The sequence below is a fragment of the Sturnira hondurensis genome, unplaced genomic scaffold (genome assembly GCF_014824575.4).
Source record: "Sturnira hondurensis isolate 20B ecotype Veracruz unplaced genomic scaffold, ASM1482457v3 Scaffold0007406, whole genome shotgun sequence".
Lineage (NCBI taxonomy): Eukaryota > Metazoa > Chordata > Mammalia > Chiroptera > Phyllostomidae > Sturnira > Sturnira hondurensis.
Genome location: NW_028080037.1, coordinates 1,410,711 through 1,425,406, shown reverse-complemented (window position 1 = coordinate 1,425,406; position 14,696 = coordinate 1,410,711). Strand labels below are relative to the sequence as shown.

Below are 14,696 nucleotides of genomic sequence, written 5' to 3'. Positions count from 1 at the left end.
CTGGTCTCCCTGGGAAGGGACCCGAGGTCACCACTACTGGCGGGTCTCCATCGTTGCAGACCTACGGTCGCGCCTGGTCGCCTGGGACCCCATGGAGTCCATCCACAGTCCCTTCTGGTTCCTCCGGTCCGGAGGCTGCGCCCCCGCCCCCAGCGGGCGCCTCCTCGCGGTCCCGCGCGCCGGGACCCCCGGCGCAGGAACCGGCGCGCGCGGGCGCCGCCTCCGGAGCCGCGGGCCCGACTAACCGAGCCCCGCCGTCGCCGCCGGGGTCGGAGTCCCGTCCCCGCCCCCGGTCCCCGCCCCCGGGCCGGGTCGCTGCGGGGCGGTCGATGGCCGGGCGGCGGCATGCGGCTCCTGTTCCTGGCGGTGCTGCGGCCGCACACAGGCAACGCGGTCACCGCCCAGCGCATCAGGTAGGTGCCGCGGCGCCCAGCATCGCCGAGCGGCCGGGGCCGGGGCGCGGGTTCGCCTTGGCCTCCGCGATCCGCGCGCGCCAACGGCCGGTCGGGAGGCTGCGGGGGCGCCGAGGGCTGGGGAGGGGCCCCGAGGACGCTGCCCCCACCCCGGCCCCGCAGCTCGGGCTGCGGGGGGCGACCCGCTCGGGGAGGCTGCTCGCGTGCCGCCCGCGCCGGCCCGCGCGTGCCCGGCCTGGCCGAGGCTTTCTGCGCCCGGTGAGCGCCCTGGCTGCGGGCCTCGGTGACGCTTACCTGTCCTAGGGGACAGAACAGTCAGAATGAAAACACGTGGACTGCTCGGTGACAGGGTAACAGGGCCAGGGCTGCGCGTGCGCAGGTGCCATTCCAGGGGTGCCGGGTGGCCCGCGGGCCAGCGGAGGGGGGACCCCTGAAGCTGCGCGCGGACGGCGGGGGTCCGGGAGGGCAGCGAGGGAGCAGGGCGCCCCGCGTCCTCCTCCGCAGTCCGCTCTGCGCGGAGTCCCGGGTCCCTCCCTCGGGCCAAAGCGCTCCTCCCCCTCCCCCGTATTCCCTGTTTTCATCATCCTGGCTGGGTTTTTTTTTTTAAATTTTTAACTTTATTTTTAAATTAGAATTATTTTTTCAGTTACAGTGAACATTCCATTTGATATTCGTTTCAGGTATACATTATAGGGTCAGCTGACTGGTTATCTTCTTCACAGTTACTTCTCCTGCAGGGATGTGGAGTTCCGCTTCCCAGCCCGGCTCTTTCTTTTCTCCTCCGGGAAGGCTGCCCCCAGGGCAGGGAGCGGCGGGGCAGGGCTGCCCTCCGGAGTACAAGGTGCTCTTCTTCCTCCCTCTTTTTTGCAACAAACTGACTTGCTCCGTGAAATTCCTCAATTCCTTACTTCCTGCTGTGCGCCTGCTCCCTCACCACTGAAATGAGCAGCCCAGGCCTGGGCTTCCTGGAGACCCCACGTGGGACTGGCCGGCAGCGTCCTTGCAGTCCCGTGGTGGGGTCCAGTGGGTGGCACATCTTCAGGCCACCCCAGCAGCTCTGCCCGTGGGTGGGGGGGACTCTGCCCGAGGGGCCAGGATGAAGGAGGCAATTTCAGGTCGTGCTGGTGACGTTCAAGCTAGGACCTCGGTGACGAAAGGAGGCAGTCAGTTGGAGATCACGGGTGATGGGATGTAGGGATTTGGGGGGCCAAGTGTTAGGGAGGCAGTCAGGGAGAGAGATGGCAGGCCCAGCTGGGCCTGGGTCCCTGGTGGGGGTGTGGCCAGTCCAGGAGCCTGCATGGGCCCATGGCTCACCCGCCTCAAGGGGCGGGCCGCGGGTCTGGGGGCGCAGAACGGCGTCCAGCCAGCCTCTGCCCATCCCAGCTGCACACGCTTCCAGGAGAACGTCCCAGTTCTGACCAGCCTCCCCAGCCAGGCAAATGGCTTGGGCCGGCTGCTCAGAGTGCAGGTTCGTAGCGGGTCTGGTGGGCGACGAATCAGGGGCAGAACCCTGGGAGACAGAGTTCGTTTTACATTCAGGGAGAAACGCATCGCACGAGTCGCTGGCGTATGAGAAACACCCATGCGGGGGCTGCCGTGGCCAGGTGAGGGGCTGCCCAGGGCGCCCCTGCTGTGCTGAGCTAGGAGGCAAGACCCGTGGCTGTCGGAGGGTAAACCGAGGCTGTCGAGTCCAGGGCAGCGATTTCCAACAGGTGTGCGGCAGGCGGCGTGAGCACACCCCACGGAGAGGTGACCCAGTCTCACCTAAAACCCACCGAGGCCGTGCACCCACAGTTCCCCTGAGAGGACACTCGGGCTCGGGGTCCGGTGGCTTCACCGCGTTCTCTCTCCTGTGGGTCAGAAATTCTTGAAATGTTCCCCAGAGACCACGTGTTACAGTCCGGCTCGGCCGGCGTCCCCCCTCCCACCAATGAGAGAGCCGGCACATCGCCGTGGCCACAGGCGCTGCCCCCTGAGAGGCCCACGGGGTGCGGCACCCACGGCGAGTGTCGGATTCCTGTTTCCTGTGTCAGGATCACGCAGGGTCTTAGTAAGAAGTGAGAAACAGCTTTGGCCGGTGGCTCAGTTGGTTGGAGCCCGCTCCTGTACACCAAAGGGCCGTGGGTTCGATCCCCGGTGGCAACCGGTCGATGTTTCTCTCTCACATCAATGTTTCTCACGCTCTCTTTCTCGCTCCCACTCTTTCTCACATCCCGCCCCTTCTTCTCTCTTAAAATCAATAAAACATATTTTTTAACAAAGAAGTGAGTAACAGATGCCTCAAACCAAACTGTGGGTGTCACTCATGAAAAAGGGACAGGAGGAAACAGTGGCGACAGGCCGCAGAGAAGGAGCCTGCCGGCCCGGCAAACGCCGCCCAACGATATCCCCGAGAGCCTGTGTCGGCGGGCGGCCAGTGCTCCCCGAATGGGCCGTCGCCCTGCTGGCCTGGCCCTCGGCGCAGCCCGGGGTCCCCGAGGCCGGCCGGTGAGTGGCCGCTGTCCTGGGCCTCGAGCCCTGTCCTGCGTTCTGGGCAGACGGCCACGGCGGGGCCTCCAGCAGACACACCCTGCTGGCCCTTCGATTCGATTCGTCTTCTGATTTGGAGCCTTAATCCCGGCAGCAGCCCGTGGTGTGTGCTGTGTCCGCCCACCAGTTTCTCTCTCTGCTCCTCTGTCTGGGTCAAGGGACCACCTCGAAGCCGCAGGCCACGTGTGCCTTCTGAAGGATGCCCTGGACTATGACAGCCGGTCGGAGGTCGCAGAACTCATCCGGGCCGAGGATGTGGAGGCAGCCCTGGCGCTGCACGCCTACCGGGCGGGCCGGTTCTTGCAAGGTAGGCAACCCTGTCTCCCACACACACTCAGGGCGGCACCGGGGACTCTGGCAGCCCAGAGCCTGCACCCTCCAATGACACTCAGACAAAAGGCTTGTCCTGCTCATCTGGGGCCCCAGGGGGAGGAGCTCAGTGACCTTTCTGCTGTGCTTTTCCTCCAGGAGTAATGTTCTAGAACGCGTAACTAACTACTGAGCACAGAAGTTCACGCCGCCGAGCGGGGGCGCCCGAACATTCCTAGCTGGCAGGACTGTTTTCAGAAGTTATCACCCCCTGGGACACGAGGCAGGTCTTTGGCAAAACCTAGCAGCCCTAATTCTCAGATTCTTTATTAAATCACTTACCTGACTTCCAGTCCGTCCAACGCCCTGTAACCTGGCTTCCGCATCGCGGTAGTTCCCGCCTCCGTGAATCAGGTGACCGGATCTTGCTCAGGTGCCCATTCTGACTTTTAAATGTGAGTCTGAGGGCGTTCCTTACACTGACCTGGTTAGCAACTTGCATCCTGTCCACCTGGGTTCCCCTTCCCTGTCACAGAGTCCCAGCCACTGAGAACTGGGGCGTGGACGTCCCTGGCGGCCATCACAGTGCCCCCCACAGATATCCCTCTGGTCCCCGGGGCCTCATGTCTGGGCCATGTGCTGGAACAATTCACCCCGCTCCGCACCCCTCCCAGTCTGACCCCACCATGGAACAAGAGCTGCCTGTGCCGGGTGGTCTCCACGCCTGTCCGTGTGGGTCTGGGGGAAGGACCGACACGTCCCCGGGGAGGAACGCAAACAGTCTGAGGTGTCACAGAGCAGCAACTAAGTTCCTTCCTTGTCCCAGACCTCTGGCCCTCCGCGTCCCTCCTCTAGAGGCACCGACAGCCAGTGTGTGTGTGTGTGTGTGTGCGTGTGTGTGTGTCCTCGAACCGACGTCCCGTGTCCCCAGAAGTGTGTGTTTATCCTGTTTGCACACACAGCATGTCGGCCACGGGGCACTTGGTTTCTTCCCTCCACAGTAGTTTTTGTCACTCTTGCTGCATGAGTGTCCACGTGCGCGTGGGTGCACACTCACACACACACTCGTTAACGGCGTTTGAGTTGTTTCTTGTTTTGCTGCGTCCAGACGCAGCACCCTTAGCAGGGACATGCCGGAGGTGGGGAGCCTTCCACAGATGGCGAGGAAGGGACACTCTGCTCACCGGAAGATGGGCAGAAACTACTCAAAGGCCAACAGAGCGGAAGCTCAGCCTCTGGTCACTCACTCGTGTTGAATCCCAGGAGCGGTGGCTCATTGGACAAACCCCAGCAGCCAGGGGCTCGAGTTAGATCTGGTCTCTTTGGCGCTTTTCACTTCGTTTGAAGTTTTTAGTTGACCTTCAGAAGTCCTTGAGGGAGTCCCTTTGGCTGAGCTCCCCATTTGACAGGACGTGTGTAGGGAGGTGGCGCCTGTCGTGATGAGCCACAGTCTGAAGCCCCCTGTTTCTGTCCTGAACCCTGACGGCCCCAGAGCCACCCATTGCCTCGGAAGGATCGGCTTGGCTTTGCAGATGGTGGGGGCCACAGGTGCTTGCATGGGAAGCAAGTCGCCTTGCAATGGCCCTGACCAGGGGCCAGTGTCTCGCCTGGCCAGCCCCACATCCTGCCTGTCACAGTCACACCCGCCCCACCCTTCACAAGAATGGGGTACCACTCAGCTGGCAGCGGTCTTGGTCCCTGCGCCCCGGGGACCGGTGTCTCGCGCCACCGCTCTGGGACGGGCTGGCGAGGGCTGTCCCCAAAGCGCCATCTGCTTTCCGCGGTGCAGGTCACGGGATCCCGTTCGGAATCGTCTTCGGAGGAACCGACTTAAACGAAGACGTGACCCAGGGAGAAAAACACCAAGTGATGGGGAGGGTCCTGGAAGAGGCCAGGTACGGGGGAGCGCAGGCCTCTGGGTGGGGTTCGAGGGAACTCGGAGACGGAGGAGGCCCGAGTCCGGAGGTTGGCCTCACCGTGTGAAGCCCACCTCTTTCCCCCTCTCGTTTCATTTTCCTTTCACTTGGCACTTTTTATTATTCTGCCGAGAACAGTCCTTGTAAACCCGTCATTGCGGTCGAGTGACTCCCTGACTGCAGGTGACACTGGACGAGTGCTCTCGGGACACACTGGCCAGACCGCACGAGTGGTGGTGTTCAGAGGTCACGAGGCTGGTGAGCTCTGGCTTCACAGGCCCTCAGCCCCAGGCCACAGGGCCCCAGCCCCGCCCACGTGCAGCGTTGTGGGCGGGGCCTCGTCTCCAGGGATTTCTGGACCCTAGGAACCAGAGGGGCGCCGGCTGCTTTTCTCAGCGGGCACTGGGGGCATTGGGGTGAGATGGGCATTCGTTGTGGGCCCTGCACTCCGCCCGCCAGGTGCTGCCACAGTCCGACACACGCGTGGCCCCGGGCAGCCGTGGTCATTGCCCTGCACGCACCTCCCCAACACAGACAGCCCACTCTGTGTGCCCGAGCGATACCCTAGACAGCGGTGTGAACACAGCTGGGCTCCCCTCCAAGGGTGCTCTGTCCTCACAGGTTTACCCGTGCGGTTCGTACACTCAACGTGTGCGGCCGGGGTGTCCAGGCCGTCTGGGAGGCACTGGCTTACAGACGGAAAACAACTCCGCCCGGGAGACGCGGAGCTGGAGGAGCTCCTCCCACACTATTATCATCACCACCGCTCATCACGCTGCTGTCAGAACACACGGTGGCCTCCGTGTCCGGGGCGGGGCGGGGCGGTTGGGGTCCGTGGGCAGGAAGGCGCTGCCTTGCTCTGGGAATCAGCGTCACGTCGCTCTTCTGTCCCGCCTCCTGGAATGCAGCGTATTTGCCCCCTCGTCACTGCCCAGGGTTCCTGGAGGGACTCGCAAACCGACCCCGCTGCCCTGCCCTGGTTCGCGCCACCCGTGTGTGGGGCTCAGGTGCCCCAGTCGCTGGTGTCTCTTCCTCCTGGCCCAGTCGCACTGGCCCCAAGGGAGACTGTTTATGTCCCCGTCAATGGGGGACTGGTGGCCACATGGCAGGAGGAGTGGGGGACGATGAGAGGGCTCGGGGAAGACACGGGCAGGGGACAGCTGCGCCCTCTCGGTCACAGTGCTGGGGAGGAATCAGCCAGTCACGGCTCTGTGTCCCAGCCCTCACTCCCGCCGTGGGCCTCGGGGTGGGTGACTGCCTCCCTTGCCACTGCACTGATGAACGGGAACCCTGCAGTGAGGGGGGGCCGTCTGGGGTGTCTGTGGACAATCCGGGTGCACCCAGGAAGCCTTGCCCACGCGCTATGGTCTTCCTTTGGCCGAGCTAGTGGGCAGGGCTGCCCCCCGGGAGGGTCCAGGTGGCCTCAGGGAGGCCTCAGCCTCCTCTTCTTGCGTCCGGCTCTCTGGTACTTTCCTTGCCCCCCGACCTTGTGGGGCGGCCACAGGACCGGAAGGCGTCTTGAGCTTCCTGAGCTTCTCTGTCGCACGTGCCATTTTCTGGGTGTGCACCACTGCCCAGTGGTGAGGAAGACGGATGGCGTGCCCGGTGGGGCTTCTCACCTTGTCCTTCACAACCTGTCCCCAGAGCTGGTCCGCAGTCGTGTTCCCTGACTCCGCCCTGACGTCGCTTCCCTTCTTCTTCCTCTCGGCAGGTTCGCCGTGGCGTTCACGGAGCCCATGAAGGCAGCGGCCGGCCTGCAGTGGGTACGTGTCTGCGTGTGCTGTGCTCGGATCACGGCTGTGGCGGGATGCGGGATGGAAAGGCCACTCCACGGGGACCGACGGTGCCCCTGTCCGCTGGTCACGGCCCCCTCGCGGGCTCCGCTCCCCACGAAGCGGTGTGTGTGTTCTGTTCCTGTTTTTGCTCTTGACTCGGTCCGGTGGTTAATGAAGACCACGGAGAACGCGGTGGCGGCCTCTTCTGGCACTCCGCCTTCTTCGGATGAGCTCGTGGGGTGGTCTTCGGGCCGCAGGGCGGACACAGCGGCGGGCCTGCCTTCCCAGCTGGGTGTCTGTCTGAAGCGCTTTAAAGCGTTGTGTTCTCTGTGGTGCTGAGAATTAACACACAGGCTGCCCTTCCTGGTCACGGCGGCTCAGGGGGTAGGTGATAGGAGCAGGTGCCTGCCACCGACAGGCAGAGTGGCCCCAAAGGCCACTCCCTCCACCGCCCCTGAGCCGGAGGCCCTTCCCCTCGGGTGGGGGGCGGGGAGAGGTAGCCAGGAGCCCGTGTCCTGCATCCTGGTCCCCGCGCTGGCCCCTTCGCCAGCGCCCCCGTGACACACACATTATTCCTGCGGCAACATTTCACAGGCCGAACACATGCTTCATGGAATCTCGACCTGTAAAACCAAGCACCGGGAAACCGCTGCTTCGGAAGGAGGAGGGACGCAGCCGAGGGTGGTTCGGGTCGCAGAGCTCAGAGTGCCGGGCCCATGCAGGTGGTGCCCTGAGGGATGGTGAGAGAGCACGCCTCCTGCTCACCCAAACTCTCCCGCTGAGAGCCTGGGGGGGTCGGGGCAGGGGGGTGGCGTTTCCCAGTGCCATCTGGCAGCCCATGAGCCTCGGGGTAAAGAAGGCCACGTTCCTGGCTCCCCAGGACCCCGTCTGCTGATCCCTCCGGCCTCCGAGGGTCCCCGTGGAACAATGGCCTGCGGTGTGGGGTCCCCTCCATGGAACCCCGTTTCCTCAGTAGTGCTAAGAAGCGTTTGCCCAGGTCCCCGTTCAGAAGCGGCTGCAAAAAGACCGACACCTGACCCTCAGAGCGACCGAGGCGCGGCGTGTCCCTGCCTCTCCCCGTCTCCACTCCCAGTTGGACGGAAAGCCCTGGAGCATCCTCGAAGCTACTGATTCCGTCACACACTAACCGCAGAATACATTTTTGAAACGTTCTGTGTGCGGAACCAGGAAGACCCGGAACACCCTCTGGCCGCGTTCTGGACGGAGTGCGGGACTCGCAAGTGAGCTGGCTGCTGTTTAACGTGGTTTTATTCTCTTCACCTGAGAGGCGATCTGGACAGTCGGAAACCGCACACTCAGACTCCGGCGCTTGGCAGACAGTTCCTCAGTGACCAGTGATGCAGCCAGCCCCTTCCGGGGAAGCAGCGGGCAGTGTCGTTGCCGGTGGGGACACACGGGTGTCGAGCAGGAGTCAGAGTTTCCGAAAGGCTGCCCGCGCCCCCCCGGAAGACCTCTCTGATGAGGGACCACGTGAGGGGAAGAGGGACTTGAAGGAAACAGCGTGTGGTGTGGCTGCAGGCGCAGGTTTGCAGCCGGAGACAAGGGTCCGGCTCCGTCCAGGTGACGCGGGAAGCAGAAGCCTGATTCCTCTGCGTTTTAACCCCTAGAGATAAGAACGCTGACAAAATGCACAGACGAATTAGGTCTGGGGCAGGCTGGGCGGCCACCGGGACAATGTTTGGGGGCAGGCTGCCCCAGGGTCGCCGTACATCCCAGAGGGAAGTGGGCCCTTCCCTGCCGTGTCTGTCTGCTCAGCCACAAACATCCTCCCGGGCCCGGCAGCTGTCCTGGTGCCCAGAAAGATGTTTCTCGGTTCACAATCGCCGGGCAGCTGGCCGGCTGACTCCCAGAGGGTGACGTAAGAGTCCCCCTAATAAAAACCTGATGAAACACAGGATGGGTTCATTATGTAGTTGAAAGTGGTGGGAGTTAGTTATTATATTCAAATGTGGGCCTGTGTTTTAAGACAGGTTTTTTTTGGGGGGAGGTGCAGGCGATTTTTCGATAAAGTTCAACTCAATACCTTTATTCGATTAGTGTTTGCCAATAAAAGCTATGCATAAATAATATATTGGTTCATTAGTCAGCAGTATGTAGGTGGGTAGGTGTTTCAGATGGATTTCATTTGTGTTTTCTGAACAGCGGCACCGCGTCTGGGCGATGAAGTTCTGCCCTTTGTCGCCGGGCCCCCAGCTTCTGTTTGCAGTTTCGCCAGCCCTGCTCCAGTGAGCAGGGTGGTTCAGGCCGCAGGTTGGCTGGTCCGGCCGCGTTACTGTCAAACTGGAATCCAGTTCCGATAACCTCAGACGAGAAAGATCTGTGGTGTCCGCTTCTTATTGCTTTTGCGATTTCAAAAGGCGGGGTATGTGAGATGCAGGGTTGGTGTGGAGAGATGGAGCTCTGGGCGTGAATTCTGGTCTGCAGCTTGTGTCTTCTCAAACGTCATTGAAGTGAGAACACTCATCAGCTTGGGCTCTCTCTCTGCGTCAGTGTGGCTGGGAGAAAGGAAACGCAGCCCACCAAAGGGAGCCGTGGTGTGCCTGTAAGTTTTCCAGTAGCCTCATTTTTAAAGGTTTTATTTATTTATCTTTAGAGGGGAAGGGAAGGAGAGAGGGAGAGAAATATCAATGTATGGTTGCCTCTCTTGCGTCCCCTGCTGAGAACTGGCCTGCAACCCAGGCATGTGCCCTGACTGGGAATCGAAACACAGTTGTTTGGTTCGCAGGCCCAAGCTCAGTCCACTGAGCTACACCAGCCAGGGCCAGTAGCTACATTTTTAAAAAGTGAGTGGCAACATGTAAAACCAGTTTCAACAGCACATTGTATTTCACTGCCAAGTTCAAAGGCTCCATCTCTCTAAGACCACCCGCACTTTGACACCAACTGCAAGTCCGGGCGGTTCCCAGACCCCGCAAGTGTGAAGACTGGGCGGAAGAGCTCACAGAACCAAGAGACTCATTGTGCTCTCGGCTACTTCCCAGGAAAGGATGCGGAGTGCTCTGAGCCCCGAGAAGGGGCACTGGGGCCAAGCTTCCGGGGCTTCTCCCCGACAGACACAGAGGCACCCTACCCTCTGATTACTGATCTGGTACAACAAGCCTGGAATATTGCGGACCAGGGGGACTCCCCCAAGATGGCTGCCCGAAATCCTTATTGGAGCTTCATCACCTATGCTTGATTGATTGGCTAATTCACTGCCCGCCTGCTGGACCTGAAGTCCCCACCTGGAATCACAGGGGTGGGCTTCCTGGTGTGGCCAGTCCGCACCTGAGACTACTGGCCATGGCCAGCCCCACCCTGGGCAAAGACACGCCTCTTGGGAATCACACCGAATAGTTCCCAGGAACCAAGGGCTGTTTGCCAGACCCCTCCCCGGCCAAGGCCAGGTTCTTTACTCTCACCTAGGAGATCCAAAATCTTACCATTGAAACACGAAGGCCACACACCAATGACCGGCCCTAGCCAATGACCTCGTGTCCTTTGGCCCTGAGTCTTGGAGACCCAGCATGCCCTCTACCCTGATCGGACCAGCTCCCTGTCGGCCGCTCAGAGGCCCCCTGAGGCCGGCGGCTGCTTTGCGGGGCTGCATCTACAATCAAGTTCGGGGGGCGGTGCCAGGTTCCAGGCACAATGGCAGGGATGTGCCTGGCTGGGGAACTTAATCTGCCCGCGGTGGGGGAGGTCAGCCCTCTGGGAGAGCTTTGAAGGCGCGATTTTGGAGGCCGCACTCACACCGGTCTATCTCGGGCCGATCCCACAAAAATTAGTTTGATTGGGTTTCAGAGAGGACGGCCTTATTTTGTCTCTTTCACGGGAAACACCTTTGCGGGACTCCAGTGACACACATCACTCAACAGGACAGCTCGCCTCCCCGATGGGGTGCTCAGTGGCCCTGGGCCCTGCGCCGGGCATGCCCGCCGAGGGGTGAGCGCTCACTGCCAAGTCCAGCCGCGGGCACTCGGCATCCCTCCGGTGTGAGAGAGGTAGCACAAGCTGGACTTGTCACTTGTGGGAACTGGACTCTCTGCACCTGGCTCACTGTGACGCCGGCTTCGTGGGGACGTAAACGCGGTCTGCGTAGAATCTGGATTCCCCATGAGAGTGTGCAGCTGGCCCACCGCGTGTTGATCTGGGCCCGTCTAGGTCTGGTCCAAATGTGTAACACTCTCTGAAGTCTTCAGGCACCCACCAGAAAATGTAACTATTTCAATATTTCAGCAAAAAGTTAAAGAAACAAATCAGTTGTGTATAAAAGCTCTTCACCCCACAGAAGCAATTTTAAATGGTCTCCATCGGGTCCCGAACCCCGCAGGCCTGTGAAGGCTCCACTGCACCATCTCGCGCTTTTCCCCGCAAGTACCCATAAGAGGACTTGACCTAATATTGCAAATATCTGCCTGTAAACTATCCTCAGACAATTGTGAGCTGCAGTAAATACCGCTTGCTGACCAAAATGACTCATCGGTCCCCTGGCCTGCGTTAGCCCTGAACCGAGCACCCTGGTGGGGTCATGTGTCGGCGATCTCTTTTTAAATTCGGAAACTTTGAGTCACCGCTTTCGGGGGCCTGACTTACCTCCCTTGCCTTGGCACTTGTTCAAGAAAAATCACTTTGTCACAGCAGTTGGAACGGGACAGAGAGCACGACAGGTTTCCCGGGCTGTCACCTGGGTGGCCTGCGGCACCGGTGGGCTCAGGTGCTGAACCCAGGGGCTAGCGCAGGCCTAATGGGCCCGAGCTGCCCGTCCACTCATTGCGGAGGGCCCAGCAAACCCATCCTCTCCTGCGAACTCCTTGGCGACTTCTTCCTGTGAGGTCTGTCACTTTGTATCTGATGGTCTCCGAAAACCACACGGGCAGGACCACACCTTTCGTTACAGTTTCCACCCCGGTGGATGGAAGCTTAGAAGCCTTTGTCTCCTCACTTGATCTTCAAACTCTCCGGTGTGCAGCCTGGTCCCTCCCCGCCACGCTTACCTGAGAGGGAAACTCCAGGGCCAGCTCAGAGTCCGCGGAGCTAATCATCTTTAGTAACTTCTGTTAAGATTGGATTTTCCTCAGAGGGCGTCTTCACGAAGCTGCAAATGTTCTTTGCAGTGCTTTTCCCCACATGAAGTCCCCAGGGACGGAAAAGTTTTAAAATAACCCAAGGGGTGGAAAACTCGTCAGTGCCTGTGCCCCGGGGCTCCCACACCAGGCACGAGCCCCCACGTCCCTTCCGAGTCACCGAGCTGGGGCCTGGGAAGCTTTGAGCAAAACGGACAATGATTCTGAGCTGTTGACGCCACAGATTTCAGTGGTTTTTTTGTGTGTGTTCCTTTTTAAAAAACTTTTCGTGGTACTGGCCGGTTGGCATTCCTATTTCCCGAACCACCGGACCGGATCAGCCCTTCCCTCCCACCCCAGGGCTTTGCCAGGGTCATGGTGGCTTTAGTCTCCTTCTTCCTAATCGAATCCACGGCGGGTGGCAGGGAACCGGGCCCCAAGCCGGTTTTCTGGTTCCTCCTCATGTTATTCTTGGGCACCTTCTTTTCTGGAAAAATCTTCCTTCGTCTGGTTCAGTGGTCGGAGTCCAGGGACAAGGCCGTGCCCCTACTTTTTGAAAGATCATTGTTTTCTTTCCTCGCTTGAAAATAGCTTTCTACGGAAAGAGGAGGAGGAGGAGAGAGGAGGAGACCTGTGTGGCCTGGGCAGCGCCCAGCCTCTGGTCACTTCTCTTATTTGGCAGGTGTGTGCTTTGCCCTCTGGGGCCAGGGCTCCCTTTCAGGGATTTGGGCGCTTCTGAAAGTCCTTCCAGTGAAGCCGTCATCCACACTTGCAATTTCAAAGTAAAAGTTAACTTTTTCCCCCGCGTGTAAAGGATGAAATTGTGCCTAGATTTCCAGAATGATATTTGGCGTGGTTTCCGTCCGCAGAAGGTTTGATTTTGGAAGGGGGTGTTAATCAGAGAAGGGGAACCTGCTATCCTGTTGCCAGCTGGCCGCTCGCCCGTGTGGAAAGGCCCGAAATGGCATCCAGTGCATCCCAGGTCACAGGCCCCGGGGGCTGCAGGGGTCAGTCCCTGGGTACCTGGGCTCCCCCCGCCTCGGGCCAGGGCAGGCTGAGCCATGCTTCTCGCAGACGCTGAAAACGGAGACTCCTCCCCCCCAACACACCAACACGCATACATGTACACGCAGACACGTTCACGCAGACACGCACGAACACACACACGCAGCGCCCTCTCCTGCATTTCACGCCTCGATACGCCAGTCTTGCCTGGCCAGTTTCTCCCTAGGACTTTAACTCTTCACGTTATTTCAAGGCAAGTGAAGCGAGTGGAGAAAGCTCATTCGTATTTGGAACTTTTTAACAGAGAAAGGGTTTTCTCAAAATCAATACGAGCCCGTTGGCTTTCGCCGGATTTCTTTTATTACGATGATTAGAAATAGCCGGGCAGAGTTCTTTTGTATACCACGGCGCTGTTTTCCGGATTCGCTCGGATAGGATCTCAAAATGTCGACTGTCGACTTAAAGTGTCAATGTTTTAAAAGTCTGTAGAGGACGTCATACTTATTTTTTCCAGGTTCTCGGGAGATTCTAGGGGAACCGTGCTCAGAGATTTGTCGGGAGTGGCAGTAAACCCCAAAGCGTCTGCAGGGCCCATTGGCCCTGCTCACAGAGTGAGTGAGGATTCCAGGTGAAGGACGTTGTGTTCGTGTGAAAAGAAAGCTATGGAGACTTAGATCCAGCCTGTTTGTGTCGGACACCTGTGTGAACCTTCGAGTCAGGATGCCACCTGGTGACTTAGCACAGTGCTCCCGCGTCGTCCGACAGACGCCTCCGAGACGGTCCCAGACGCCACGCGGGTCACAGAAGAGGTTCTCTCGCCTCCCACTTTCCTTCATCAGCTTTCCAGGGAAGTAAGAGCTGAGAAAAATTCAGGACTCTGAACTTCAATGTCTAAGGTCGAGTGGTTGCTCTTAAGCATTTTCTCATTAAAGTTACCATTTAAAAAAACAAATGAAGAGATTTTGCAGAGCTCTTTTTTGAAGGTTTTCTGGTCCACGGGCGTTTTGAAAGGCGCCACCTCCCCGCTGTACGGCGCCTCGCGGACGACAGGCCGGGCTTTCGGGAGGGGTCTCAGGTGCTTCTCGCGGGAAGCGTGACGCTGCGGACAGAAGCCCGTCCGAGCCGAGACTCGTGTCTGAGTGCAGTCTCCGTGCGGCCACCCTGACCTGGCGGGGTCCGCCCCTCCAGGGCCTTCCCACCCACGAGGCAGAGGGCGGGACCCCCATATCCCGGACATGGCAGGACACTGGCCCCCGGCTTATCTCCCAAACGCAGACCTGACGGGAGGGTGGAGGTGGAAGGGATCAGCGGACCAGGCTTGGTCCCCCGGCTCCACTCTGCTCCCAGGCCTGCTTCGTCCTCCCCTCTCACGTGGGGGTACAGGGACCGGAGTTGCAGCTTCTGTGATCGGCTTTCAGGAGCTGGTTCCCTGTCCCTCCCCTCCCCTCCCTCCTCATCTCCTTCTTCCTTCTCCAAAGCCGGGGGCAGGGTGTACTCTCCCCACTCAAGGATGTGCACCCCCAAACCACAGCTCCCCAAACGCCTGCCTTCAGCGTCGGTACACACGGATGTCCCAGGCGGGCTCCCTCGCTGGCCTGTCCTCGTGGGAGCTTCGGGAACGTCGCTGCTAACCCGGGGACTGGGAAACTCAAACCGAGTCGTCAGGCCTGGTTTCAGGGGCCT

General features: G+C 60.0%; 1 protein-coding gene across 3 annotated transcripts in view; it reads left to right on the top strand.

The window, feature by feature from the left end:
* The first annotated feature begins 44 nt into the window (after positions 1–44).
* The window catches only part of GLT1D1 (glycosyltransferase 1 domain containing 1), a 38,584-nt gene continuing 23,932 nt past the window's right edge, over positions 45–14,696 (top strand). For all 3 annotated transcript variants that reach the window (XM_037051873.1, XM_037051872.1, XM_037051871.1), the window contains exons 1-4: positions 45–413; positions 3,101–3,249; positions 5,041–5,146; positions 6,879–6,930. In XM_037051873.1, coding sequence (XP_036907768.1) covers positions 346–413; positions 3,101–3,249; positions 5,041–5,146; positions 6,879–6,930 — 375 coding nt within the window. In that variant the 5' untranslated portion in view covers positions 45–345. The remainder of the gene's footprint in view (positions 414–3,100; positions 3,250–5,040; positions 5,147–6,878; positions 6,931–14,696) is intronic.